Source organism: Microtus oregoni, unplaced genomic scaffold (assembly GCF_018167655.1).
Source record: "Microtus oregoni isolate MIOR12 unplaced genomic scaffold, Mior012 000005F_ref0000423, whole genome shotgun sequence".
NCBI lineage: Eukaryota > Metazoa > Chordata > Mammalia > Rodentia > Cricetidae > Microtus > Microtus oregoni.
The window spans coordinates 25980075-26007079 of NW_024543064.1; the positions used below are offsets into that span (position 1 = coordinate 25980075).

Below are 27005 nucleotides of genomic sequence, written 5' to 3' on the forward strand. Positions count from 1 at the left end.
ATCTAAAAGTGTTTTGGGGTTTTAAATGATTATAAACTTTAAAGAAAATATTTTGTGATAGGGAAATTGAATGAGATTGGAATATGTCTGTAAATAAAACTGTGTCTGGCTCTTTCTGCAACAAAAAGTTGTTCCAAGCAGGTGGCCTTCTGAGGAATGGAAACCACTGCTCACAGGGCAGTGCTTGAGTCTGTCTAGTTGGAGTCCCCTGTCTTGTTCTTCCTTATGCTTCTTCTCTTGCCTGTATAAAGGAGTGGTGGGAGAGAGCAATGCTCCTTCTGTGGAATTTGAGAGGTCACATACTTTTGTTCTTCCCATCCTGTCTAGGTTATATGTTCTCTCGCATTGAAGAAGAGCATTTGTGGGAATGCAAACAGCTGGGTGCTTATTCGCCAATTGTCCTGTTAAACACCCTCCTTTTTTTCAATACCAAATACTTCCAACTAAAGAATGTTACTGAGCACTTGAAGCTTTCTTTTGCCCATGTGATGAGACGGACCAGGACTCTGAAGTACAGCACCAAGATGACATACCTGAGATTCTTCCCACCTTCACAGAAGCAAGAGTCAGAGCCAGGTGTGTAGCTGGAGATGAGAGTTCTGTTGGAAATGCCAAGATAGTTCATTCTAGTCATGGAGGGCCGAAACTTGCTTATAACATTTCAATATTTTTCTCTGTTTTCAAGTAGGTTATAAGCTTTCAAAATGAGAGGACTCTGCCCCTGTGTGTGTTTAGTGTCTTTACGTTAGAAATTTGATGTAACCGAGTAAAGCCTCCTGATTTAATTGGGTAAATCCCAAGTAACCTACTTAGAAGAGGTCACTGATTTGCCAGTCAGCAATCACTAATCAAAGGAAACTTGCTTAGCATTTAATTTGTTGGGATTTTGTTTTTGACTGGAATGTCCTGTTTTAATTAGCATCTTTTAGTCAGTTCTAAAATTCTAAAGGAACTTAGAAGCAGGCCTAAAGTAGACTGCTTTTACCTGTGGTAGGCTTGGGTGAGCAGTGACATTTCCAGTAAGTAGATTATGATCATGTATTTCAAAAACAGACAAAGTAACTCTTTGTCTTTAATGTCTGAAAAATAATGCTGTTATTCTAGAACTAGAAATTAAACTTTCTGTGTTTGGTTTTAGTCTTTTTGAGCCTTATCTTACTATGTAATAGCTCAGGCTAACCTTGACCTCAAAATCCTCTTTAGTCAGTCATCTGAGTGCTGGCTTTACAGCAATAAGCCATCATGCTCATGCATCACATATATACACAAACAAATCCCTTAGTTTTTTCAATATCGAGTTCTTCTAGTTGTGTTACTTTTAAGAATAAAATACGTACTTGAAATGTGGAAAATGTATGGATAGTTGTTCCATGTACCCTATTCATATTAGCTTGTTTTCAATTGTCCTTTTCACCTGGAGTCTGTCTCCTGGCTTTAGCTTGATGCTTATGTGATCCACTTTGTAGTTCTGTTTTGTTTTTGCTTTTTTGAGACAGCATCTCACTTTGTATCCCAGGCTGGACTAGAACTCAGTTGTATATCCCAAGGTGGCCTCTACCCTGAAGCAATACAATTTTCTCAGCTTCCTAGGGGATGGGATTGTAGACCCCTTTTTCCTCCTGAAGGTCTGCTTTGTATTCATAGGTGATATTAGCTGGATGAATGAGAGGCAGTCAGTTAATATTGCCTCTTTTGATTGGGTGCTTAACAACGTTCATATTAGCCAGGTGGTGGTGGTGTAGGCCTTTAATCCCACCACTCAGGAGGCAGAGGCAGGCGGATCTCTGTGAGTTCGAGGCCAGCCTGGTCTACAGAGCTAGTTCCAGGACAGGCACCGAAAGCTACAGAGAAACCCTGTCTCAAAACCAAAAAAAAAAAAAAAGTTGATATTATGTTCAACTTGTCTTTTAAGTTACTTGCAAGCCGGGCCATGGTGGCGCACGCCTTTAATCCCAGCACTCCGGAGGCAGAGGCAGGCGGATCTCTGTGAGTTCGAGACCAGCCTGGTCTACAGAGCTAGTTCCAGGACAGGCTCCAAAGCCACAGAGAAACCCTGTCTCGAAAAACCAAAAAAGAAAGAAAGGAAAGAAAAAAAAAAGTTACTTGCAAGGCATTTTTTTGGTGGAAATTGGAGTGAATTTGTTTTAAAACAATAGTGGAAATAGCTGGAGAGAAAGAACCCTAAACTATTTGTCAAGAATGATCACAAGTAGTGACAGAGACTGTAGCTTAGGCTTGTCCCTAACTAATTCTTAAAACAAATAAACCCTTATTTTTTAATCTGTGTCCCTTCATGTGGCTCAGTTTTTTGTTGTTGTTGTTTTTTGTTTGTTTGTTTTTTTTCCGAGACAGGGTTTCTCTGTGGTTTTGGAGCCTGTCCTGGAACTAGCTCTTGTAGACCAGGCTGGTCTCGAACTCACAGAGATCCACCTGCCTCTGCCTCCCAAGTGCTGGGATAAAGGCGTGCGCCACCACCGCCCGGCACTTCATGTGGCTCAGTTACCTTTGCTCTATATTGCCCATCCTGTTTCTTCTAAGTCTGGATAGCGACTCTGCCTTTCTTACTCTCCGAGTCCTGTCTATCCCCAGAAGTTCACCTAACACTTCCTGCCTAGATATTGGCCATTCAGCTCTTTATTAATCCAATCACAGTGACACATCTTCACATAGTGTAAAGTCTTCAACATATTTCCCCCTTTTTGTCTAAATAAAAAGGAAAGGTTTTAACTCTAATATAATAAAACTATTAACAGTAAGAAGAATTATCAGGTAAGAATTGTATTTACAATACCTATTTCATTTGTATTTGGTGTGTGTATTCAGAGAAAGTACTCTGTTATTAATCCTGTTTGGGTGAGTCCAAAGTTTTGTACCTAATTTACCTTCTATCATAACTAAGGAAAACTATAACTTTACCTATCTTGTCTTCAACTCCATCAAAGGTGCCAGAAGGATATATTACCTGAGTAGAGCAAGAAACTTCTAAAACCATAGAAACAACAGAGACATTTGGGCTGCCTGGACAGTCACCCCAAAGTTACTATGTGATGTTGGAGCATTCATGTTTGGCCTACAGGGTTAAAATATCTGACAGGCTTTTCTATGAAGCAGGAATTTTGAAGGACTGGCCTACTTTGTCTTGGCAAAGTTTGCCAGTTGCCCTATTTTGTGTTCTGCTTTTCCAATTTGGACAGTATACTGTCAGCAGTTGAAGCAAGGGCAGTTTCTTATCCAAATGACTTGCTTTTGCTATAAAGAAAGCAAACTCCATATGGAAGTTCTTCAGTGCCCATCATCTTTTTTTTTTTTTTTTAAAGTAAATTGTTCCTGCCAGAAGCAGACATGTCTCCCTTTCATGTAAAGTTTCAGGTTATTAAAACATTTTAAATGCCATATTCTTAGGTCTTTGCAAACATGCTTAATATGTAAGACAAGTTTAATTGTTATAAATGACTAACCACTAACCTGCATTTTTATTATTCTAAATAGTTTGTAGTAATAACTTTCAAGAACTAGAAATTTATATTACATTGCTAAATAAGCTACATAGATATAATACCTTAAACAAGAGTAGAAACATGTACAGTATGTTGCAACAAAAATAACCTTAAATTTATATTAATATACAAAATTCCATAGCAGTGTAAAATATTTGAGATTAAAGATTGTTCAAAAGTAGAGTCAATTATCTACCCTTTATCTCATCATTTCTGGACTATATCCCCATTTTCCTTTTAGAAAGAGATCCTTGAATTTTTGTATAGCTTTCTGACCATAACCAGTAACAATATGTAACCAACCCCAACTAAATAATGATGACAAACATTCATAACCCAATGAGCGACCAAAAACCACTCATCCCACCTCTTGGGATTTTTGGTGTCAGGGTTTTTTTGTCATTGTTTGGTTTTATTTGTTTGTTTTTTGCTATTTTTGTTCACTTTTACCTTTTTTAACTGTTTCTTGCTGTTCTTCTTCCCTCCCTTCATCCCTCCCTCCCTTCGTGGTTTTTACATGCTTCCCGCTGTCTGTGGCAGTGACATCTTTAGGAAACTTGAGAAAAATGAGATCACTGTCAAGTCCTGGGAAAACTAGCCATAACATATGTTGTCCTGTCTCTGTGCAATTGAAAAACTCAAGACTTTCTGTAGTCCTGACTAGAATAGTCTGAAGCTAGACCACCTCAGCTATCAGAGGGAGCTGTTCTGAATGCAGAACTCTGAGGAAACTGTAGCAGAGACGCTCTGAGATGCTGGATCACTTGGACCACCAGTTTTCATTGGTGTCTGGTCCTCTTGTTCTGAAAAAAAACTTTCAAAGGTAACATGCATATCTGCAGTAACACAAGTGTGAACTGTGTATTATACACAAGCCAGCTAAAGATGATTTTTTTTTATTTGTTTTATGTCTAAGCAGGTAAAATACACATCTCCTGTCTTGTAGTTTTTAAGGTTCACTTCTTTATATTTGTAGTCTGGATTTTCAAGGGTCTTCCCTGATGAAGCCTGATCTCGACCTTGAAGGAATCCACAGCTTTTTTTTTCCCCCTGTGGAAACAAAAGAATAACCTCTTCCCCAAAGCAATAACTTTTCTGCCTTTTTTTTTTTTTGGTTTGGTTTGTTTTTTTGTTTGTTTTTCAAGACAGGATTTCTCCGTAGCTTTGGTGCCTGTCCTGGAACTAGCTCTTGTAGACCACACTGGCCTCGAACTCATAAAGATCCGCCTGCCTCTGCCTCCTGAATGGTGGGATTAAAGGCGTGCGCCACCACCGCCCGGCCTGACTTCCATTTTAAAGTTAAGGTATTGTAGCTGGGCAACAGTGATTTATGCCTTCAATCCCAGCACTTGGGAGGCAAGGCAAGTGGATCTATTAGTTAGAAGCCAGACTGGTCTACAGAGCTAGTTCTGGGATATCCAGGGCTACATAGAGAAACCTTGTCTCGAAAAACAAAAAATTAAGGTACCCTTAAACTTTGTAGGCTGGTTTAATCTAGCGGTCTCTGTTAGAATCCGTGTTCTCAGCGGCTGTTGTTTACTCACCAGCAATCAGATAGCAGTTAGGATTCATACTCTACATCTTTATGTGTCTTGTCCTTTTCATATTATTTTATTCTCTCTTTAAAGACTATCTTACTATTCATAAACTATTTTTCTATGACTATACCCATTTTCTTTTCTTTTTTAAACCTATGCACATTTTTCAAAGCACACTATAAGCTATTTCGTGTTTTTTTCTCTTCTGGATCTGTCCTTACTGAATACCTACAGAACTCTTTTTTTTTTCTGCTTGAGACAAATCTTAAATTGCCATTTTAGCTGCCACAAGACTCAGCTTACCACATGGTGGTGGCTTAGTATGCCAAACACTTGACCGTCTGAGGGACTGCAGGGCTAGAAAGCCACAGCTGGCTCCTTGTCCAGAACTTTTCTCAGCTTTCTCAGGCTCTTGATGTTTGGATATTTGAGTGCCCAAGTTGGATGCCATATGCAGTCAGATATTTCCTTTGGACTGCAACTTAAAAAAGATGACATGGAGATGTATTATTAGTTATGAAAGCTTGGCCTTAGCTTAGGCTTGTTCCTAACTAATTCTTCTAACAAATTAACCATTTGTAGTAATTAGGGGCGGCGGGGCCGCCCCTAATTACTACAACCATTACTTTCTAATCTGCGTTCTTTTAGGTGGCTCAGTTATCTTTACTCTATAACTGCCTATCCTGCTTCCTTTGTGTCTGGTTGACAACTTTGCCTTTCTTACTCTCTGAGTCCTCTCTGTCCCTAGAAGTCCTGCCTAGCTAATAGCTCTGCAGCTCTGTATTAAACCAATCACAGTGACACATCTTCACAGACTGTAAAGGAATATTCTGCAAAAGGATGCTCTTCCAGAGGGCCTCTATTCCCAGCATCTACATGGCAGCTTACAGATGTTTGGAACTCTGCTTCCAGGAGGTCTGTTGCCTTTTTCTGGCCTCTGTGCTCCCTGCATGAAGATAGTACACAGATATACATGCAAGCAAAACACCCACACATATAAAAACCAATCTTCAAAAATGGCTTGGAGGCTGGGTGTAGAGGTGAACACCTTTAATCTCAGCATTCAGCGGCAGACCAGGTGGATCTCTTGAGTTCAAGGCCACCATGATCTACTGAGTGAGTTTCCAGGACAGCCAGGGCTTCCCAGTGGAACCCTGTCTTGAGAACCATCCCACAAAGAAAAAGAAAATTAGGTTGGGGATGGGGCTCGGCATCTGAAGTGCCTAGTGTGCACGAGAACCTGAGTGAAGACTCCCCAGCACTTGTAAATCAGAGTGGCCATGCATGTTTGTCACCCCAGTACTGTGAGGCAGGGACAGGTGCATCTCAGACGCTCCCGGGCCAGCCAATGGAGCATAGGACTGAGCGGCCAGCCAGTGAGAAACCTACCTCAAAAAAAGAAAATGGAGGTTCAGCAAGATGTCTCAGCAAGGGAAAGGTGGTTGTTGCTTAACCCCGATTACCTAATTTGATCCCCTTGCCCATGGAAGGTAGAAGAGAATCAGTTCTCTATACTTGTCTCCCGACCTCCTCATATGTATACAATGTTGCACACTCACACAAACATATGAGTCCACCTAGTAGAACTCTGTTTATACTGAGTGGACAGATAAGAAGTAGCAGCTTCCTTCCTATACCTGCACCCTGTATTGTCTGAGAGCCCAGCCCCTATAGAGGCCAGTCCTATCACATGACAAACTCTGCTGAGACTTTCTTTTCCTAAGATGTTGTTTCTTAGACCACACAAGGAGAAGGAACTTGAGCAAGAACTGACTCTATGCTAGTGTCCCAGAGGAGAAACAAGTCCAAATAGAAAGAGGGCAACTCTTCCTAATAATACCTGAACCATGTACCTAATCCAGTCTATTAACAAAGCAAACTCCAAAGGAAGGTATACCACCAACACTGTCCCTTTTTGCCACATCACTGTTCTTTGTTGACGGGGACGGGCAACATATGTGTTATAGTACAAGTATAGTGTTTAGGGTATAAACCAAACACTTTGAATGACACCTAGCACATTAGGAGCTTAGTGAGTGTTGTTGAATAAATGAAAAAGGGCAGGAGTGACAGGATCTCTGGCCATGCAGCAAAGCTCATGAGGTCTCTTGGCACATTTCTCTTATACAAACATTTGATTTTTTTTTTCCTCAAGATAAACTAACAATTGGCAAAAGGAAACGAAATGAAGATGACGAGGCTCCAGTGGGTGTGGAGATGGCAGAGAATACTGACAACCCACTGAGATGTCCTGTTCGACTTTATGAATTTTACCTGTCAAAATGGTAAGGGCTCTTTCTGTGCTCCGAGTACAGTGCACTCACCACCCAGCACAAGTCCTTGGAAACCAGAAGCATAGTTGGCTTGTGGTACTGGATCTGCCTCTGATTTCTGTTATCTCCATCCTTTTATCTGCCTGGATTTGGAGCTAAAAAGCAGCCCTTTTCTCACAAAGTTTTTCTCCCAAAATATCTTCCAAAGCAAAATTTATTTCTCATTTGATCCTTGCAGTGTTGTAGATTCTAATCTCTAGTGATTTATTTTTTGTATAGAAAACAAGATCTGAGATTGGTTTTTGTTAAAGCTATAAGGGGAGGCTTTACAGATACTCAGTTTTGTATTTTAAAGAGCTGGAGTCTTTCCAGGCCTATCACCATGCTAGGCATGCTCTCCCATTTAGCCATACAGTCTTAGTCCAGACTTGAAAGTTTTCAGTGAATCTCTCAGTGTAATATGTGACTCATACTAAAAGTCCTGTTTTTGATCAAAGAAATAATGACATTGGTGACCTCAGGATTCATTTTTCTTGAATTGACATGCTTTACTCCTACCAGCATTTGAAATGAAGGACCTGCTTTATCTTTCATTTTTGTTTTTTGTTTTGTTTTTGTTTTTTCAAGACGGGGTTTTTCTGTGCAACAGTTCTGGCTGTCCTGGAACTCACTCTGTAGACAAGGCCGGCCTCGAACTCAAGAGATCCCCCCTTCCTCTACCTCCAAAGTGCTGGGATTAAAGGCGTGCGCCACCACTTTTTTTTTTTTTTTAAGGCAGGGTCTCATGTATCTCAAGCTGGCCTCAAACTTTGAACTTGTAATCCTCATTCGTCCACCTTCAGGTACTGGGACTACAGGTGTCTGCCATCACATCCAGCTGTGCTTTCTCTCTATTAAAGTCTACCACTTGGCATTCAGTTATAGGTTACTCTTGGGTGGAGAATGTCTATGTCCCTATCTACTCCTGTGGAGAAGTTCAGAACCATTATATAAGAATGATGTGTGTTTCCTGTGTTCTGATCTCAGCTTCCCTTCTTCTCTTTTGTTTTGTTCGTTCCCTCCTGTGGACAGTTCTGAAAGTGTGAAGCAGAGGAATGATGTGTTCTACCTTCAGCCCGAGCGCTCCTGTGTTCCCAATAGCCCCATGTGGTACTCCACATTCCCAATAGACCCTGGAACCCTGGACACCATGTTGACGCGCATTCTCATGGTGAGGGAGGTCCATGAAGAACTTGCCAAAGCCAAATCTGAAGATTCTGATGTTGAATTATCAGATTAAGAAGGAGTAAAGTTCCTGTTTTCATGCTCTTTGGTGTGCACCAAGCTGTGAATGCACTCAGCTGTGCGGAAGATGTATAGCCCAAGTCCTCTTGACTCGCTTGTGAGGCGTGAAGAACAGGCAGCTCCTGAGCCACAGTGTGGCTGCAAGTGAAACCCGAAGGGAGGAGTGTGAATGATTGGGAGGGAGAGAGTTCGTAGACATCCTCGAATGACTAACCAGTTTCTGAGTGGTGCGTAATCTTATTTTGTTTGGGAATAAGAAATTATGGAATATTTTTAAGGAAAACTGTTGTATAAAATTCTACTATAGTAACCTTAGTTAGAAAGGGGTAGCTTTGGAGTGAAACCCTGGCTGCAGTAGGCTGTTTGAGCAAGTTGTCCATGAGTCAGGAGGGAAATCAGTACAGAGCTGAGACTGACGTCAGATAAGGACACTGGGACTCAGCCTTGAAGATCCAATAAAAATACTCATGTTTTTGTAAAAAGACAGTGGTCTTGATTGATTTACACTGCCAACCCACTTATGTGAAGGATAGAAGCCTTTGGTACTTTGACTGAAGGCCCCTCACATGGGGAAACGCCCTCCACTGCTGTTAGTGTGCCCCTTTTTATTTTGGTCTTACCTTCTCAGATGTGGGTGATTGAAGATAAAGGATAATAGTACCACAAGCTGGTTATGTACACAGAAAATCTGTGGAGCCCGTTAGACCCCCGGGTGTCTTGAACTGTTTATAGAAAGCCCACTAACAGCCTCCTTCTGGGTGCACACTGTTATTGCTGCTGTCTCATAGCCTCAGCTCTGCTGCACAGAAGTGGAGGCTCCTTTTCTTCCCAGTTTTCCCCCAATGGCAGCTTTTCTTCCATTGTTTTACTTTCTTGTTTCCAAGTGACTCTTCTTGTCCTTTGCACCAGCTTCTGGAGGCCCTTGTCATTTCAAATGGAATAATCTGTCTCCACAGTTCTGACAAACGTGGGAGGTCCCACAAAGACACAGTATTACGAAGCTATCTGAATTAAGGTAGGGAAGGTCATAGTAAGCATTTGGAAGTTGACCTTGTTGCCCTAAGGACTTGAAAGTTAGGGATGCTGGGGTTAGAGTACAAGTACATATCCATAAGCAGCATTATTCCAGAGTCTAGCTGTCTTAGTTCTGTGAGGATTGCAGGGCATAGGTGTGTGTGACATTATCAGACTCCATTCTCAGTTTCTTCCCTACAAAATTTTGAATCAAGCTTTTAATAATGTTGGCTAATTACTGAGCTTCTTTAATTGAAGTTAATTTGAGTTTACAGCGGAACTGAGAAGTCGTAAACTTCTTCTGAAGTGAAAGACTTCAGTGTGGTCCCATATATTAGGTGGGGGTAGCAAGTTTTGTTTTGTTTTCTTTTTTTTAAACAAATAAGTCATTTAAATTCAGCAGAATTTTAAATGAGCCTTTTGACATTGTGTACTTGGTGGTTCTGTCCTCTGCCTGTAACGAATCTCGTTTTTGTTACTAAGAACTGTGTGGAAGAAGTAAATCTGCCCCAGTCTGTATGGCTAATTCCATCTGTGTTTGTCATTTTTGATGGGAAACTGCTTCCTTCCAGACCTTGTTTGATTGGAGGGAAAGCAGTTCACCTGTCTGATAAGTCACCAATAAACCATCCAGAAACACCAGGTGTCCAGTCCCGGTGTATCAGTTATGATTTGTGTAAACACTAACATTTCCCATCTATAGTTGTATGCAAAACAAATATTGTTAGCTTAGTAGATAAATTGTTATGAAATACCAGAGAGAAAAAAAATGTATTTTAAGAGAACAACCACTACCCAGATAAACAACTGTATCAGGGCTTCAGCTGCATGTTAGTGCAGGGGCTTCAGACCCTAAACTACTTTCAAACTGGTTGATCATCATTCCTCATAAATGTAGCTGTTTGTTGCATCAGATTACTTACTTTTTGTTAAAATTATGTAGAAATCACACTCCCCCACCCCCAGGAGGGTGAGAAAAAAACACCAACAAATAGAACCTGAACTTGTCCTATCCTGCTGTTCCTTGGTCTTTAATTGTCTTTGGATTTTCCTTCTGCAGGAACCACAGCACTATTCCCATAGAATAAAATAGTATATTTGTATTTGATGGGTGAGTTCTTTGTCTTTGTGACTTCAAAGAATTTTATATATATATATATATATATATATATATGATCTTATTGGTATGATCAAAGAGATGTAAAATTACACACACACACAAAGAAAGCAATTTTCAGAAAAGTTCCTTGGTTTTTATTGAGCCCAGTTAATGCATTGTTCCCCTGCAGTCTTCCCATGGCTTGCTTTCTTTCTCAAGACTGTAAGTGTTTGAGATGGTAAGAGTCACCAGGCATTGGTGGAGCACACCTTTAATTTCAGCTCTTGGGAGGCAGAGGAAGGTGGATCCATGAGCTAGAGGCCAGCCTGGTCTACAGAGCGAGTTCCAGGACAGCCATGATGGCTATACAGAAAAACCCTGTCTCAGGAAACTAAAAGAGAGAAGGAGCTTGAGGGTAAGTGTCTGACATTGGCTTACTCTCATATGTGAATGAGAATCACATTGGGGATGTGGGAATAAAGTGTGCTTTTTCTAGGTCTCTAGAAATATCTTGGTATTCCACCAAATTCTACAGAGTCCATTTGTGTATGCCCTATGACATTCCGAAGTTTATAAAATTCCTTTCTCCCAAATGAAATGTATAAAATAGGCTTCTCAAATGAGTTTCAGTTTTTCCATGTGAATACAAAGGTCCTTTATAGTGGCCATTTGAAAGCTCAGGCAATTGTGAATGAGGCGCCAGTGTTCCCCACCTCTATACTAGCGTTGTCCATCCTGGTACTCCATCACCCACCATTCCTGAGATATTCTTAATTGCGGTATTTATTGTAACTTACTGGGAGAGTTGCAGGCTTTGGGGGTCTTTGTGCTTGCTGTTTCTGTAAAAGTAAACGAAGAAACCTCTGTTTAACTTTCTCTGTGAAGTGAAACAGTACCAACTCTAGTTGTTGGACCTGGCACATGGTAGACTTTCAAATGTAAAATGGCTTTTAAGACCTTACCCATCTCATGTGTGCACACTTGCCACAGTGTGGTGTGAAGGTGGAAGACATCTCTCCTTCCAGATCATGTGGGTTCCAGGAATTGGACGCTGGTGTCAGGCTTGCTGGCAAGCGCCTAAGATCTGTTGAACTGTCTTGTCAGCCCTTATAATTATATATAGTTTGTGTGTATGTGTGTGTGTGTGCGTGCATGACACCTGCAATAGCAGTGCATGTGGTGGTCAGAAGACAACTTGAACCAGTTCCCTCCTGTTTTGTGTGTTCTGTGGAGAGCTCAAGTGCTCAGCAAAAGCGCCTTTACCCACAGAGTCATCTCACTGGCCCCAAAGGTAGGTAGGTAAGTAGGTGGGTAGGTATATATTGTATGTCTGTGTCTGTGTGCCATGATGCATGTCTAGGAGTCAGAGGACAGCTTGGTGTAGTCAGATCTCTCCTCTGCTGTGTGTTCAAGATAGAACTCAAGTCATTGCACTGGGCCACAGTACCTTTACCAATTAAGCTATCTCCTTGGCCCCAGATTTTTAAATTTATAATATACACAAATTGCTTGGTTTTAAATACATGTGGCCCTTACGTTCAACATTGTAGATCCTGCAAAGTGTTACTCTGTAGATTATTTCTGCATCTCAGAATGAAGTATTCAGTATGACCCGTGCTGTGGTAAAAACAACAACAGTAAAGTCATCTTCAGCCAGCCCAGTCCCCGCTGCCCCACTCGTGCTGCAGCGAGCTGTCGGCCTCCCCAGCACTCTTCCCGGTCTCCGCTGTCTGCCGTCTGCCTTAGAGGCAGTGTCTCAGTACACTGTCTGCCAAGTGTTGAGAGGAGGGAAGTGTGAGCCTGAACCCTTGTGTCTGCACACTTGTGTTTACTTTTAAGTCCTGCCAGTAGAACCGCTGCTGTTATTGTCCATGTTCTATTTTGTCTTTACTACTTCTCTATGGCTGTGGGAAGACAGGATGGCCAAGGCAATTTATGGAGGATTTTATTGGGGCTTACCTGCTTCAGCAGGTGCTAAGTCAGTAACGGTCACTGGTGGAGAGCATAGGGCAGCATGATGCTAGTAGCCCATGCCTCACATTTGCTCCACAAGCACAAAACAGAGACAAACCAAGAATGGTGTGAATTTTTGAAACCTCAAAGCCCACCCCCACGTCTCCTACAAGGCCACACTTCCTACTCCAGCCCAAACAGTTCCACCAAATGGGGACCAAAATATTTAAATACATGTCTATGGAAACGTTCTCATTCAAACCTTCACACACTTACCTGTGCTATGGGTGTCTTTTTGTTTCATTTTATTGAGTAGAAAATTTTCTTCTGTTTAAATTTTTGTTATTGTATGTGGGGTAGTGGTGTGGACAGCAGAGGGAGCCCCAAGTGAGTGAAATCCAGAGAGAATGTATATTTTGATATGGTGTGGCCTGTCAGGGTCTCTCAAAGCCATTAAATATATGGGCCAAGCTCAGAGATACGGCAAAACTTCTCAGGAATCTGAGTATTAATGTTTATGGATGATTATCAGTGTGAGCAAAGAGACACTGCAGCTTCTCCCAGATGTTTATAGCCTGAGACTTTTTACCTGCTGAGACTAGCTAACCCCTGTCCTTGGCCTGTACTTACTAATAAGCATAAATGAGGTTCCAGGTTCAGCAGTAGTGGTTAGATACACACACACACACATGCACACGCACGCACACGCGCACACACACAGCCCATCACAGCTTCACTATATGTATCTGTGCTCTCTTCATTCCTTCACCATACTAGCTAGAGTTGCAGGACTAAAACACGTAAGGTTGGTGCAAGGGGGCACAATGCATGCTGCAGCACATATGGAGGACCCTTCATGACATTGGGTATCTCCACCATAATTTCTGTTGGTTCCAGAGATTTAGCTTGCACTTTCTTACCTAACCCTCTTCTTCCTATTTAAAATAACACAGGGGCCAGAGAAAGATAGCTCAGGCTGTCAGGCGTACCTCCTGTTCTTGCAGAGGACCCAGGTTCAATATCTAGCGTCTACATAATGGCTCAACCACCTATAATTCCAGTTCGAGGGATCCGATGGCCTCTTCCGGTCTCTAATGCTTCTTATACCCATGGCACTTATGCTCATGCAGGCTTATACAGTACAGATTAAGTTTTGTGGGGTTTTTTTTTTAGCATAATTGCTTAGAAATAAATAGAATGTATTAAGGTTTTGTTTTGGGGGGGGGGTGGTTATGAGCCTAGCCTTTAAAGCTGAGGCATCTCTCTAGCCCTTCATTATGTTTTAAAGGACTTGCTACAGTTAAGCTGGCCTGGAACTCATGACCTCCCTGCTCCTGTTGTTTTAGTCCTGGGATTACATGTATGTTTCAGTGCTCCCAGCTTGCTGTGCCTCTTAATACTAAACATATTTGTTCACTCCTGTTGGTTAAATGTATGTTAGCCTTCTTGTCAAGACTTACACTCTTCAACTCCTTTGGTCTTGTCTGTAGTTATATTGCACTTTGGGTTCTAGAAAGCTAATAAATGTTACTGGGCTTGCTGTCTTCATAGTATTGGGTATTTCTGAGTACAGTTTTCTCAGTGGTTACACCCTCTATCTAAATGTACTTTTTGACCATTTCTCCAAGAGAAATTCCCTTCCCCTACTCCCTCTTAGGCTGGCCTTCAGGTTGGTAAGTAGCTAAGGATGACCTTGAACTTCTGACCCTCTTCCTTTTGAGTCTCCTTATTGTTGAGAATATTTATTATCAGGTTTGTGTGTGTGTGTGTATATATATATAACTCATATATTTTGACATATTTCTATGAGTTGTTTCCACTTGGCATACTGATTTATTTTTTTAAGGGTGTGCCACCATATCCAGCAAATATGTTTAACATATAGGTATGTGTACGTCTTTTGTCTGTGCACCATGTGTGCCTAGTACCCAAGGAAGTTAGAAAGCAGCGCTGGAGCTTCTAGAACTAGATTTAAAGACAGTTTTGAGTCATCACGTGGGTGCTGGAAATCGAACCTGGGTTCTCCAAAAGTTTGAACAGTCAGTGCTATGGACTTCTGAAGCCCTCTCTCCAGCCCCTTGCTGCCTTAAATTGCTGGTATGGATAGTGTGTTCACTTGCTGTCGAATTTATGGCATTTGAGTGAGCAACTATTCCCACAGCTGTCTAGTAGTTTTCTTTGGAAAAAGACCAAAACCCTTGTCAGTACCTTAAGGGGAAGGTCATGGCCTTCAGGCATCTCTTGCTGTTGACTACTTTCCCAGAACTATTAGGAGATGGACTTTTGGGCAGCAGCAGCTCTGGGAGGAAGGAGTTGTAGACATTACCAGCACACCACCAACCTACTGCTGACAGTAACTGGATGGCTTGAACTCACCTTCAAGGTATGTAATTAACCATAGCCAGCAGTCTCACAGAGTCTCAATATCTGGGGGAAATCTCAATACTTCTGAGTTTTAGTTTGTTGGTAGTAACTTCTCTTTGAAGAAAGGAAGTGATAGTAATTTTATTAATAGAAGATAGTTTATATGTTCAATCTTTGTTTTAAGTGTCTCCTATAAATAGAAATTTACCATTATTAATAGCAGTATGGGGGAGAGAGGATCAGGAGCATAAAGCGAGGCTCTCTCTGTCTTAAGGCAGGCCTGAAATTTACCACAATCCTTCTTTATCCTCACCAGTGCTGACCCACCATGCCTGGTTCTGGTGAAAATTGTTGCCTACACTCCTGTAGTTTTTAATAATTGTTCTTCCACCCCAGTCCTGCTTTGTTTGTTTGTTTTTAAAGGTGTGTGTGTGTACCAGAAGATACCTTTGAAGTTGGAGCCAAAGTTAAAGCTACCCAGTGTGCATACTAGGATCCAAACTCCAGTCCTCTGGAAGAGCAGCAAATCCTCGTAATACTGAACTATCTTTTCCAGTTCATTTCCTTCTGAAGCAAGATCTGTGTGTCCCAGCCTGGTCTCAAAGTCATGGCATCTTTCTTACCTTGACCCTCTAAATGCTGGAATTATAGGCATGGCACCACTACAACTGGTTCTATTCCTGCTTTCTGATTGGTTGGTTGAAATAATCTTCCCTTGGCTGGTTTATAAGTTTCTATAGATTCTTGTCCTGACATTTTAAGTGTTTTCTCAAAATATTTACAACATGGAACAACCTGAGTTAAACTCTAAAAAGGTATGATCATTCTGTAGAATGATCTTACGTAACCACACTTACCTCCTAGCCAATACTTTAGATTCTATACAGAAGGGATTATTTTATTTGCTGGCACCTTCTCCTCTTCACACTCAGCTGTCAGCTTGTCAGCCAGCCTCTTGTGCCTTAGCCCTGCCAGCTGTTCTCAGGTGGTACTGCCTAGTGTCACTGTCAGCTGTGGTACACCGAGACTGCATCCTGGCCTCTGTGGTAGGAATGGGATATGTGACAATGGATATATTCCTTTTGGTATTCTTGAAATATTGGGAACTCAAAAAGCAACAATATTGCCCTAAAGTTCTTATTGTGCCCCTCAGCATGGTCATAGGTGGACAGAAGTCATTTATGTAACAAAAGGTCAAAATCAAAGAGCATCTAGGGCAGCCAGCATTCCTGTGGCACAAGCTCACCTACCATGGCAGGCGGGAGCCCTGGACCACCAGTGTGCAGGATTCAGGATGGTGACCTCACGGGTCTGCAGCAGTCTCAGGCCCTGCAGGTCATGGATGTAGTATGAAAAGCACAACCTAGTAGTAGTCAGGCACACAATTAAATAGCATGTTTAATTATCTCACAACAGATAGTGCAGCAGTAGAAATTGTAAGTCCTTTGTTTAAAAAGTCACTTTCCCTGAAACTCCCGACACCATGGCTGAGGAACTGGTGACAGGGCCAGAGGGATTAATAGTCTTCCAAGGAGCTGAAAGTCTCCAAGTTAGAGCTGCCTTGAGAGCAGCCAAGAGACCTATAAGGAACAGGTACCCATACACTCAAGCACTCACGCGTGCAAAGGACACAGAAAAGACATGGATGGAGGGACAAGGAAGGGACCACAGTGGGGCAGTTACACACATGCACGCGAATGCCACAGAGTTCCAGTCGATCTGTGGCTATCTCCTCTGGGAGAATGAGGAGTGGCCTGAGCCTGGAAGCAGGAGCTGGTCATCCCCAGCAAGCCCTCTATGTCCCTCATACGGTCAGTACACAAGCCAGCTCTTGAGATGAGGGGCCAGGCAGCAGTTAGTGGGCAAGGATTTCTCTTGGCCTAGGAAAGGCAGGGCACACTGTCCCAGAGAAGCTAACAAAGACTATGCCGAGGGCTAGGCTGGTGGCACTCGGCTCTGGGCTCAGCTGCACTGTTCTAACAGCAGAGAAGAGGCTAAGGGGCTGGCTATGTCTGCTCTCAGGCAGGGGGCAAGGAACATGTGTGCAAAGTGAGGCCCTGAGATGAGGATATTGGGGGGGCCTACCACATAGGCTCATAGAGGAAACCTTCATTCACAGCTTCATTCAGGGGTTCCTATAAAGGGTCTGTGGATTCAAGTACCAACAGTTCTGAAGAGGGCTGTTGGGATGGAGTGACCAGCACACACTGGGAGAGCAGCTGCCCTCAGACCCAGGAGGTCAGGAACCAGCCTAGACGTGCTCCGGCCTCTGGCACTGGGGCTCAATTTGATGAGACAGACCAAGGAGTTATAAGATCTCCTCCCGTGGGCTCCTGGTCTTCAAAGGTGTTTGCCCATTCGGCACAGATCCATTCTGACCATGCAGGAGTTTGCCTTTCTCCCGGTCTGGCCATGTGAAGATGGCATCATCGCTGTCCAGCTCCGACTCTGAGTGCATCAAGCTGCTGCTCAGCATGGGGCCTTTCTGTTTGCTGCCTGCCAAGAAAAGCCCAGTGTCAGGAAACACCTTCTGAGGCCTGAGCCATAGCCCATCCTCATCTCTGCCTTGAAAGGAGACAAGGAAGAAGACCAGGCATCCTACAGGAAGAACAGGTGGGAGGAGGGCTGGGCTGCCTAGAACACAGAGAGCAAAGCCTGGAGATGAGACCTGGACTCTGCTATACCCCTGAGCTTCGGTTGGTGTGGCCAAGTAGTGGTCTGTTCTCCTTCATCACATCCCTGGACAGAGCTACATAGTGAGACCCTTCTCAACACACATACGCACACACCCAAAAATTAAGATTTTAAAATGGGTGGATTCTCTTTCAGGTAAAGTCCCAAGCAGCCATGTTATCAGAACACACCAGGTTCTGTTTGTTTGTTATTTTGTTTTTTTTGAGACAGGGTTTCTCTGTAGCTTTGGAGTCTGTCCTGGAACTAGCTCTTGTAGACCAGGCCTTGAATTCATAGAGATCTGCCTGCCTCTTGTGACTCGAGTGCTGGGATTAAAGGCATGTGCCACCACCGCCTGGCACACACCATGTTCTGTAAGAGGCATCTGGGGCTGGATTGCTCAGCAGTTAAGAGCAGTAGCTGCTACTCCTCCAAAGGGCCTAAGTCTTATTTCCAGCACCCACAACACATGGCTTCTGTAACTACATCTCCAGGGTATCCCAACACCTCTGGACTCCATGGTTCATGTGGACATACACTTATGCAGATAGCACAACTACACATAAAGAATCTTTTAAAAATCCATAAAACTGAAACTCTAAAGTCACCTTCACAGGTTTTCCCTCACTGCAGAGACACAGGGATGAACTATTTGTCAACAGCTTTAGGGTAGATCCCATTCCCAGAGAGAATGTAGGAATAGCCAACAAGATCACTCCAGCAGTGTTCTATACTGGCACTGCCCAACCACAGGAGCTAGCTCTCCACTTGTTAAAAGTGGTGGCTATCAGGTGAGCTGTACTTCAGTCAGGCAGTCTACAACATCGCCGTCCATCCGTGTAAACATCAATGGCTCCTGAAAAGACTGGTGGGCAGCCTGACAGCTCTGAGTGCTCTCTGGTCTCCCAAGGCTGGCTTCAGACCTGACCACTCCCATCCCACCCAAAGATCACACCCTGCGGTGGACCTTATCCACATCTGTTTTGGCCATGCAGTGTGGGCTAAGGTCCACTATTACAGGGGGTATAATCCTGGGGTTTGCCTGCAGTCACATCCAGAGCCTCAGGGCACCAGTGCAGCAGAGCCACAGAAAAGCACTGGCACCATGGGCCTCTCCAGTGTGGTGGAAAGAGTGACAATGGAAGGTCCAGGAAAAGGTGCTTCTTTTTCCCTTAAATGTTGTTCCTTCTCCCACAGCCCCTCCACTGGAGACCTTAAAAGAGCATTCACTTCCTTCCTAGTACCCGCACCCTCCTCTCTTCCCCACAGCAAAGGACAAGGGCCTTTAAGGAGATCCTTCCCTGGTTGTGCAGCCCCATCTCTCACCCAGCACCTGTTTACCACAGCTCCTGCTCATGTACTTCACCCACTAAAAATGACAAAGTTGGGGAACAATCAGTGAAAACTATATACACACATCGCTGGAACTCAACAGTTTTCCGAGTCTAACTCAATAGAGCTTCATGTGTGTGTCCTAAAAGACACAGGGATGGTCAGTAAATATATACCTGTCAGTAGATGACTGGGTGCGAACCTGCTGTAAGGAACGTGGGTGAAAGCGGCCCAGCACGTGGCACCATTTGCAATCTGACTCTAAGATACTATTAACCTGGGCACTGTACGGTAGCACAAAGGGGGCCAGGGGCTGATTTCCCTTGTGACAACTCCACCTGCTGTATTTCCAATATTCTGGCAAACAAAATTGCCACTTTTGTGAGTGGTAAAAAAGTAATTTTGGCCAGGTGGTGATGGTGCATACTTTGAATCCCAGCACTCAAGATGCAGAGGTAGGCAGATCTGAGTTTGAAGCCAGCCTGGTCTATAGATCAAGTTCCAGGACAAACAGGGAAAGAAACCCTGTCTCAAAAAAAAAAAAATTATTTTGGGCTGGAGAGATGGCTCAACGGTTAAGAGCATTGACTGCTCTTCCAAAGGTCCTGAGTTCAATTCCCAGCAACCACATGGTGGCTCACAACCATCTGGAATGAGGTCTGGTGCCCTCTTCTGGCCTTCAGGCATACACGCAGAAAGAATATAATAAATAAAATATTTTTAAAAAATTAATTTGATTTGGTTCCGCCTACAATAATAGAAGGAACAAATAAAAGCAGATCTAAACCTGCTGCTGTCAGACTCTCTGAGCTCTATCCTGCCCAGTGTAGCACCTCAGCCCTGCTCTGCCTCAGAGGGGGAATCCTTGCAGCTCCCTTCATGACACGCCCACTCTAGGAATTTCACCACCAGGCCCTGCCCTGCATGCAATCTGGTCATGAGTCCTGGCCTTCTGTCCCCCTTGTTTGAAAAAGGCTTAAAAATCCACAGGGCATATGGTTCCCTACCCCTAACCTCTACAGTCCTCCACTCTGCCAGCCAGCCCCGCAGGCGGCTGTTAGGATCCCCAGAGTCAGGACTTTTATGACAATGCTTCCCCTGTGCAGCCAATCTTGGATGCCTGGGTCTTTTTAGGGCTGTGACCCACTTTTGAGGTGCTGATCCTATCTGGCAAAGAATCCCATCTTTCAGTCCTGACCGACCATTCTTCTGGGTTCAGTTTAATTCTTCTCTAACAGTCCTGGTAACAACTGTCCCGATTCTGTCAACATCTAGATAGGAATCAGCTTTGACCCTGTCTGCTCCTCTGCACTGTCACCACCTCCTCAGACCAGGCTCCCTATCTGCAGTTCTCCCGTTAGCCTGCTACATGTCGTCACTAGAGTCACTGAGCATGTTTGAAACATCACATTGTGGTACCACCCAGACAGATGCTCAGCCCTAACCCCACGTAAGACACCCCACTACTCTTAGGGGGAACCTCAGCAAAGACCTGTTCATCTGTATCCAGCCTTGGGTCACTCACTCTGGCTCACTTTGCCAGTGTAAACAGCTTTTGTCCACATCCCCAAATGCCCTCTGCCCCTCCAAGCAGTGAGACCTCACCCTCACATTCCTGTCTGCAGTGCTGCTGACCAATCTGATGCTACTCATCCTTCACACTCAGCTTCACTGCTGCTTTTTTAGTTTTAAACTATTTCTCCTTCCTTGCTGTGAGTATGTGAGATTATGCATCTTCCAGTTTGTGGTTCCTGGAGCTTGAATGCAAGTTGTCAAAACTGGTGGCAGCACTTTTCCTGCCGAGCCTCTCTCGGGCCTCCCTCCCATGGTGTACTCTTTATTAAGACCTTTTACCATCATTCTGTATAGTTGTGAGTGTGGTTTTGGGAGGCCAAACAGGGATGAGAAATAAACTGTCTGAACATGAAGCAGCAGAACAGATTGGAGGGAGATGAACAAGAGGGAAAGTAAACAGATACAGAGGCCATGTAACCAAGCCAAGAAAAGCATTATGAAGGAAATATGGTCAGGAGTAAAGCCATAGGGGCCTCGCTGGCCACTCTGGAAGCTAGCTGCACACCGTATTTGTTTGGGGGAGTGTTCCGACTGTTGCTCTGGTAACTAGGCCCACTTCAGACTCAGGACTCAAAATGGAACTACCTGGGTGCAGAGCCCAGTTGCTTGTGAACACTCATTCTCTGTAGATCTGTCTTCTCTGGGGCAGAGGGGCTTAGGCCTGTCTCCACCATAGCCTCTTCAACACAAAGCTTTAAGCAGAAGGGTGTTTAATAAACACTTTTTTTTTTTTCTGAGACAGGATTTCTCTGTAGCTTTGGAGCCTGTCCTGGAAACTAGCTCTTGTAGACCAGGCTGGCCTCGAGATCCGCCTGCCTCTGTCTCCCAAGTGCTGGGATTAAAGGTGTGCGCCATCACTGCCTGGCTAATAAACGCTTTCTGTAAAAGCAGTTTAGAAACAGCTTACGTGGAGAGCAACTCCCACAGACAGATGACCTGTCCTGGGGCCCTCATGAGGGAACCTCAGGAAGGGCTTATTTAGCAGGAGTCATAGTGGGAGACACCCACAGACATCAGGAAAGCAGCTGCCCTAAGACTGAAGAGGGTGGGGTAGGAGAAGTCAGAGAAAAGCAGGTTACGATCTGGTCTCTGCCTGGAAGGGACAGACTGCTCAGGTTCAAGAGACTGAGGCCCCTGACAGTGACCACAGGGTCACTGAGAAGCAAACCTGGGATGAGCAGGCAAAGGAGCACGAGGTGAAAGGAACATGGGGACTGAACACTCAGTTCAGCCCTCAGCACCAGCTCCCAGAGTCCTACCTGCTCGGGCGCTTGGCTTCAGCTCCAGGCTCTCCTGATCAGTGGCATCCAGGATCTTGTATCTGCTTTTCCTCCTGGGTTTTCCTTTTTGCCTAAAAAACACAACCCCCATCTCTGCTCAGGAAGGAGGTCTGTGAGGCTCCAAGTGCCGAGGCTGCCCGGTGGACAGCACCTCTCCTTACTTCTCAGCCAAAGCAGGTGGCAACCTGAGACAAGGGAGTTGTGTCCGTTGTGGGATGGGCTGGCTAGAAAGCACAGCAGACAGCGAGAGAAGCAGTGCACCCTGCTGATGGGTTATCTGGCTGGTGGAGCTTTTCAAAAACCATACTTTTCTAAGTTTTAAATAAGGCAATATAAGATTTAGTCCCAACTCTCTCAAATTGCTATCAGTTGAGTATTTAAGCCTGGATTTCCTTATCTGTGGATTGGGAGAAGGCTGTTGGGGAATATAAAAAAAAGATAATGCCTTCTGAACGTTACCATGACACACAAAACTCAAAAACTTTTGGTTCAGGTGTTAGCACCACAAGCAAAAGTCTTGCACATGCCAGACAAGTGTTCTACCACTGAGTTATGCCTGTAGCTTGAAATCATGCTTAACAGTGAAAAATAATACAATCAATGTAACCATAAAATAATTAATACAGCTAGCAAGGCTGTCTCAAGTAAAAACAAACTAGAACATGCAATCATGAACTCAAGTCTAAGTCTATGTGCAGGTGTGAGGATGGCTCACAGCACTGCAGAGTACATGCACCCAGCCACACCTCCACCAGGGTCCCCACCTCGCAAATATCTGCAGTGACACCCCTTAAATGAGGGCAGTGCTTCTGCCTTCAGGAGTGGGAAATGAGGATTTTTTCTGCCACAGGCCTTAGGTGGTCAAATCCCATCCCAGAGACTGGTTGCCTGTAAAGAAGGGTGCCAGGTACCTCCTCATGGAAAGGCTCTATGACTGGAGCCACAGACTCCAACACATACTTGTCAGCACCCTTCACCTTACCTCTTGCAGCAACAGACAGTAGTCCAAGACAGGATTCCCAAGGCAACAACAATGACAAAGGTTGCAATAATAACATACAGCACGCTCCATTCTGCAAAGAAATCACAAGGGTAAGAATGTGCTTGGCTCCCTGGGGAGGGTGAGTGGAAGCTTGTAAGCGTCTAAAATGCCCATGTGTCCCAGGCCACTCCAACAATGTTCTGGGCACTGCCCATTGTGCAGGGGCACAACTCTAAGATGGGAATGTGGGTTCCCATGAGGTCACAGCATGCAGGCACTCCACAAAGACAAGGGGCCGCCTGGAAGCACATGGGATTCAGGTCACAGCATGCAGCTGCTCTGACTGCTGCAGAACCCTCTGCTGGCATTCAGAAAGTGTGGAGGAAGGGACCAAAGAGTCCTCTGCAAACAGAAAATACAGAGTTCTGCCTGCTCATCCACCTTGAACACCAACACCTACCCCCGCAGCACAGCGCCATTCTGCAGCCAAGCTGGCTGGCATGAAGCCACGCACTCACTCACCACAGTTGCTGTCTCCGTCCCTCAGCTGCACCTTGATGAAATTCTCCATCCAAAATGGGTCACAGATACAGCGCTTGGTAAATGAGTCACAGTGGCCGTGGTCAGAACAGTTCAGCTGACATGCTGAAGGTGGCAGGAAAGAGGTAAGCGTGAGAAAGAGCAAGGCAAACAAAAGCTTCAGAGCTGATGGAAATTGAAGTCCCTTGTTTCATGTTAGCTTCATGTTGATAGGCAGGTGCCAGACCCCGGTCAAACAGCTCCCGAGTCTCCTTTTGCTGTCTGCACTAGTGACTGTCCATCCGGCATGCCTCCTCTTCAGAGCAATGTAATTCCAGAAACAATACATAGAATACTATAGACTTTAAGAACCCAAAGTTTTAAAAGTAGACAAGTATCAAAGCACTAAAGAAGAGGCTCTGCAGTGGGTCTGAAGCAGCGCTGTGCGAATGCTATTGCCCACAGTGTGCCGCCAACCATGTCAGTTCTTTGGCCCCAGAGTCACCAGCTCTGTTAGTGCTGCCTGCCTTCAAAACTGAGGGTGATGGTGAATCTGGAGGCAAGGCTGGATAAAATAAAGATACAAGTATTTTCTTCCTCAGGCTCACAGTTCCCTGAGCACAGTCAGGGGCCTGTGGGCCCTGGGGTAAGAATCTCCCTCCAGGTGAAAGGTTGTTTGCCTTAGGGCTTTGCTCCCAGCTTCCCATGACTCACTGACAGTGTTGATTTCCAGGGCTCTGAATATCAGGAAGTCAGCCTTCTGCTTCCGCAGTTCACTCTTGAGCATGGCTGCCACCTCATGGCCTTTGAAGAGCTGGTGGGGAGGCTCATTCTGAACAAAAAATAACATCTTGGTGCTGTAGAGACAGACAACAGTGAGTGTGCTGGAGTGGTCCAGAGTGGCTGCCATAACCTCATCCACTAAGCACCCTGTATCCTGTGGTGACACGCACTGCCGCAGCAGCCCAGCGAGAAAGATGCTTTCTTCCTCACCTTCATTTTACAAGAGGACAAAATGGGGGCCCAGAGGAGCTAACTCACCCAGGGTCACACAGTTCCGGCAGAGCCAGAGCCCCACCCTGTTACACAGGACCCTAAAGTTTACCCATTTACGATTACCCTGACTACCAGCAACTATGGTCCACGTAGCTAGCAGGAGAGCGAGAAAAGCAGGGTTGGATGTGGCCCTATCCCTGCTTCCAGTCTTCACTAGCTATGTAGCTGGGTTGGTGCTTGGGTTACTAATAAAGCACGCCACAGCACTTCATGAATGTAAACCGCTGGAAAGATTGCCCATACGCCAAACAACTATTACTGTGAAGTAAAAAGACAGACTCTGCAGCGGGGTTGCTGGGCTGAAGTGACGCCACTCCAAGCCCAGAATCTGTTTGCATTCTGCCTGTCATCTGAACTTGGGTCTCTCTAATGGCCTCTTCCTTAGCATCACAAAGCAAACCTTCCTAATCAGTGGGCCACGTGGACTTACAGGTTTGCCCAAGATATTGACCCCTTAGCATAACAGGGTGGCTGAGGGGCCCTAAGTATCCCAAACGCCCTGGCCCAGCTGATTCCAGGACAAGCTACCCTAAAGTACTGCAGCATTGTCCACAGGTGACATGACATAGAATTTGGGCTGAACTGTCCTACTTCTGACTGACTAAAAGCTACTTACTACAAAGTGAAGCTAACAGTAGGGCCCTGCAAATTCCAGACCTGATACAGTCTTTACCATAAACCATTCCTCCTGTAATCCATGTGTACAGCTTTCATTTTGTCTCCACCAATAACCCTCACATCTTTATCTCCATTTGCACAGGACAAATAGTGACTAATCTGTATCAGCAGAAACTCGCTGAAATTATAGAGCCAGGTCTCCGCCTCAATTCAGCGTGTCTCAAAATAAACTTGTGGTAGTAAGTAACAGCCAGGGTGGTGACACGTATCTTTAAACCTACTACTCAAGGCGGAAGCGGGTGGACCCCTGTGAGTTCTAGTCTACATAGCATGTCACAGGTCAGCAAGGTCTACTCAGTGAGACCCTGTCTCAAAATTAAAAGCAAACAAACAAAACTGTTGTGGGATATTAGTTGAAGATGTGTTCCATTCATTTATGCTGAGGAACATTTGTTTAGTGATGCAAAGATGTGTTGCACTCTTTCCTGTTGCACTTGTTTAACTCTGTGAAGCTGTGTTTTTTTGCCTGCCTAAAACACCTGATGGTCTAATAAAGAGCTGATCGGCCATAGCAAAGGCCAAACAGTGCTCCCAGCTGTGCGGTGAGGATAACACAGTCATCTCCCTTTCAGACTGTAGCTTTGTGAACATAACGGGTCTCTTCTGACCTTGTTCCCAGAGCCAGTTTGACTTTTTACCACAGGGCCCGAGGCCTGACTGGCAAAGTACCCACCCTTCTCCACCTAGGCCCACTGCTGTTCAGCTGGGAAGCCTTGTGACCCCCAGGATTTCCTTTTCTCTGCACATTCATTGTCCAGCTACCTCTGCTCCGTGTACGGCTGAATCTTTTGCACAATGATGTCGGAATCCAGCACCCCCAGGAGAACCCCAATCTGGCGAATGAACATCCCTTTCAGCCTCTCCGTCAGCTGGCTCACATTAACATCCAAGATGATCTCCACCAGGTTGTTTTTCCTGGGATCTGGAAGGCACAAGGATCAGTCATGGCTTCAGAAATGAATGGTTAAAACAGGCCTGTCACTGTGTTTTGCTTTGGCACAGGAGGGGAAGTGGTGACAGCAGTTAGACATTCAAGTGGGAAAGAAGAGGAGCAAACTCTTGGTAAAGCTATCAGGAGCAGGCTTGGAAAGCTTCCCACCACCCCTGCCACCCAAATCCCAGGGTAAGGCACAAACCATAAGGCACCAGGCTTCATGGGGAGGGGCAGAGGTAGTGAGACCTGTTTGACAGGCACTGCTGAGCTCTCCAGTTAACCATGTCAGCGGTCTCCCCAGACCCCACCACACTTTCAGGGATATGCTGTACTTTGTTCATAAATACCGGAGGGAGAATACACCTCCGACCGTCCTAACAGTGGTGTGGATGCAGCCAACACAGGGAAAGTCCAGGAAGCCAAGAAATGACCTCAGTGCCACACTGTTGACCTCTAGAACTGAGATGTGGTCATACTTGCTGGGCACAGCTGAAGCAACCATGGGTTGCCCAGAAAACCTTGCCTGCAGACTTGGATGGAAGAACCAGGGCTGTAGCCTGATTTTCAACACACATGAGACCCTGTTTGTTTCAGTCACTGTTTTTCCTAGAGGCATGACAAGGACTAAAACCCTTCCCAAGGCAGAGCCATGCCTGAAGCTGGCCAAGAGTAAAGAGCTAACATCTCTACTAGGGGCCATCGGCCCTGCCCACCACCATCCTCCCTATAAGGCAGAGCCATGCCTGAAGCTGGCCAAGAGTAAAGAGCTGACATCTCTACTAGGGGCCATCGGCCCTGCCCACCACCATCCTCCCTATAAGGCAGAGCCATGCCTGAAGCTGGCCAAGAGTAAAGAGCTAACATCTCTACTAGGGGCCATCAGCCCTGCCCACCACCATCCTCCCTATAAGGCAGAGCCATGCCTGAAGCTGGCCAAGAGTAAAGAGCTAACAT

At 44.8% G+C, this 27005-nt stretch overlaps 2 protein-coding genes across 8 annotated transcripts in view; one reads left to right on the forward strand and one right to left on the reverse strand.

Annotated features, from left to right (window-relative positions):
- Positions 1-10714, forward strand: part of Zmym4 (zinc finger MYM-type containing 4) — a 118801-nt gene extending 108087 nt beyond the window's left edge. For all 5 annotated transcript variants that reach the window (XM_041652012.1, XM_041652015.1, XM_041652014.1 and 2 more), the window contains 3 exons: positions 328-576; positions 7191-7320; positions 8380-10714. In XM_041652012.1, coding sequence (XP_041507946.1) covers positions 328-576; positions 7191-7320; positions 8380-8587 — 587 coding nt within the window. In that variant the 3' untranslated portion in view covers positions 8588-10714. The remainder of the gene's footprint in view (positions 1-327; positions 577-7190; positions 7321-8379) is intronic.
- A 5689-nt stretch (positions 10715-16403) lies between these two features.
- The window catches only part of Kiaa0319l (KIAA0319 like), a 103339-nt gene continuing 92737 nt past the window's right edge, over positions 16404-27005 (reverse strand). For all 3 annotated transcript variants that reach the window (XM_041652505.1, XM_041652506.1, XM_041652504.1), the window contains exons 16-21: positions 25880-26039; positions 24098-24240; positions 23387-23509; positions 22865-22955; positions 21862-21953; positions 16404-17518 (exon numbers count right to left, since the gene is read on the reverse strand). In XM_041652505.1, coding sequence (XP_041508439.1) covers positions 17331-17518; positions 21862-21953; positions 22865-22955; positions 23387-23509; positions 24098-24240; positions 25880-26039 — 797 coding nt within the window. In that variant the 3' untranslated portion in view covers positions 16404-17330. The remainder of the gene's footprint in view (positions 17519-21861; positions 21954-22864; positions 22956-23386; positions 23510-24097; positions 24241-25879; positions 26040-27005) is intronic.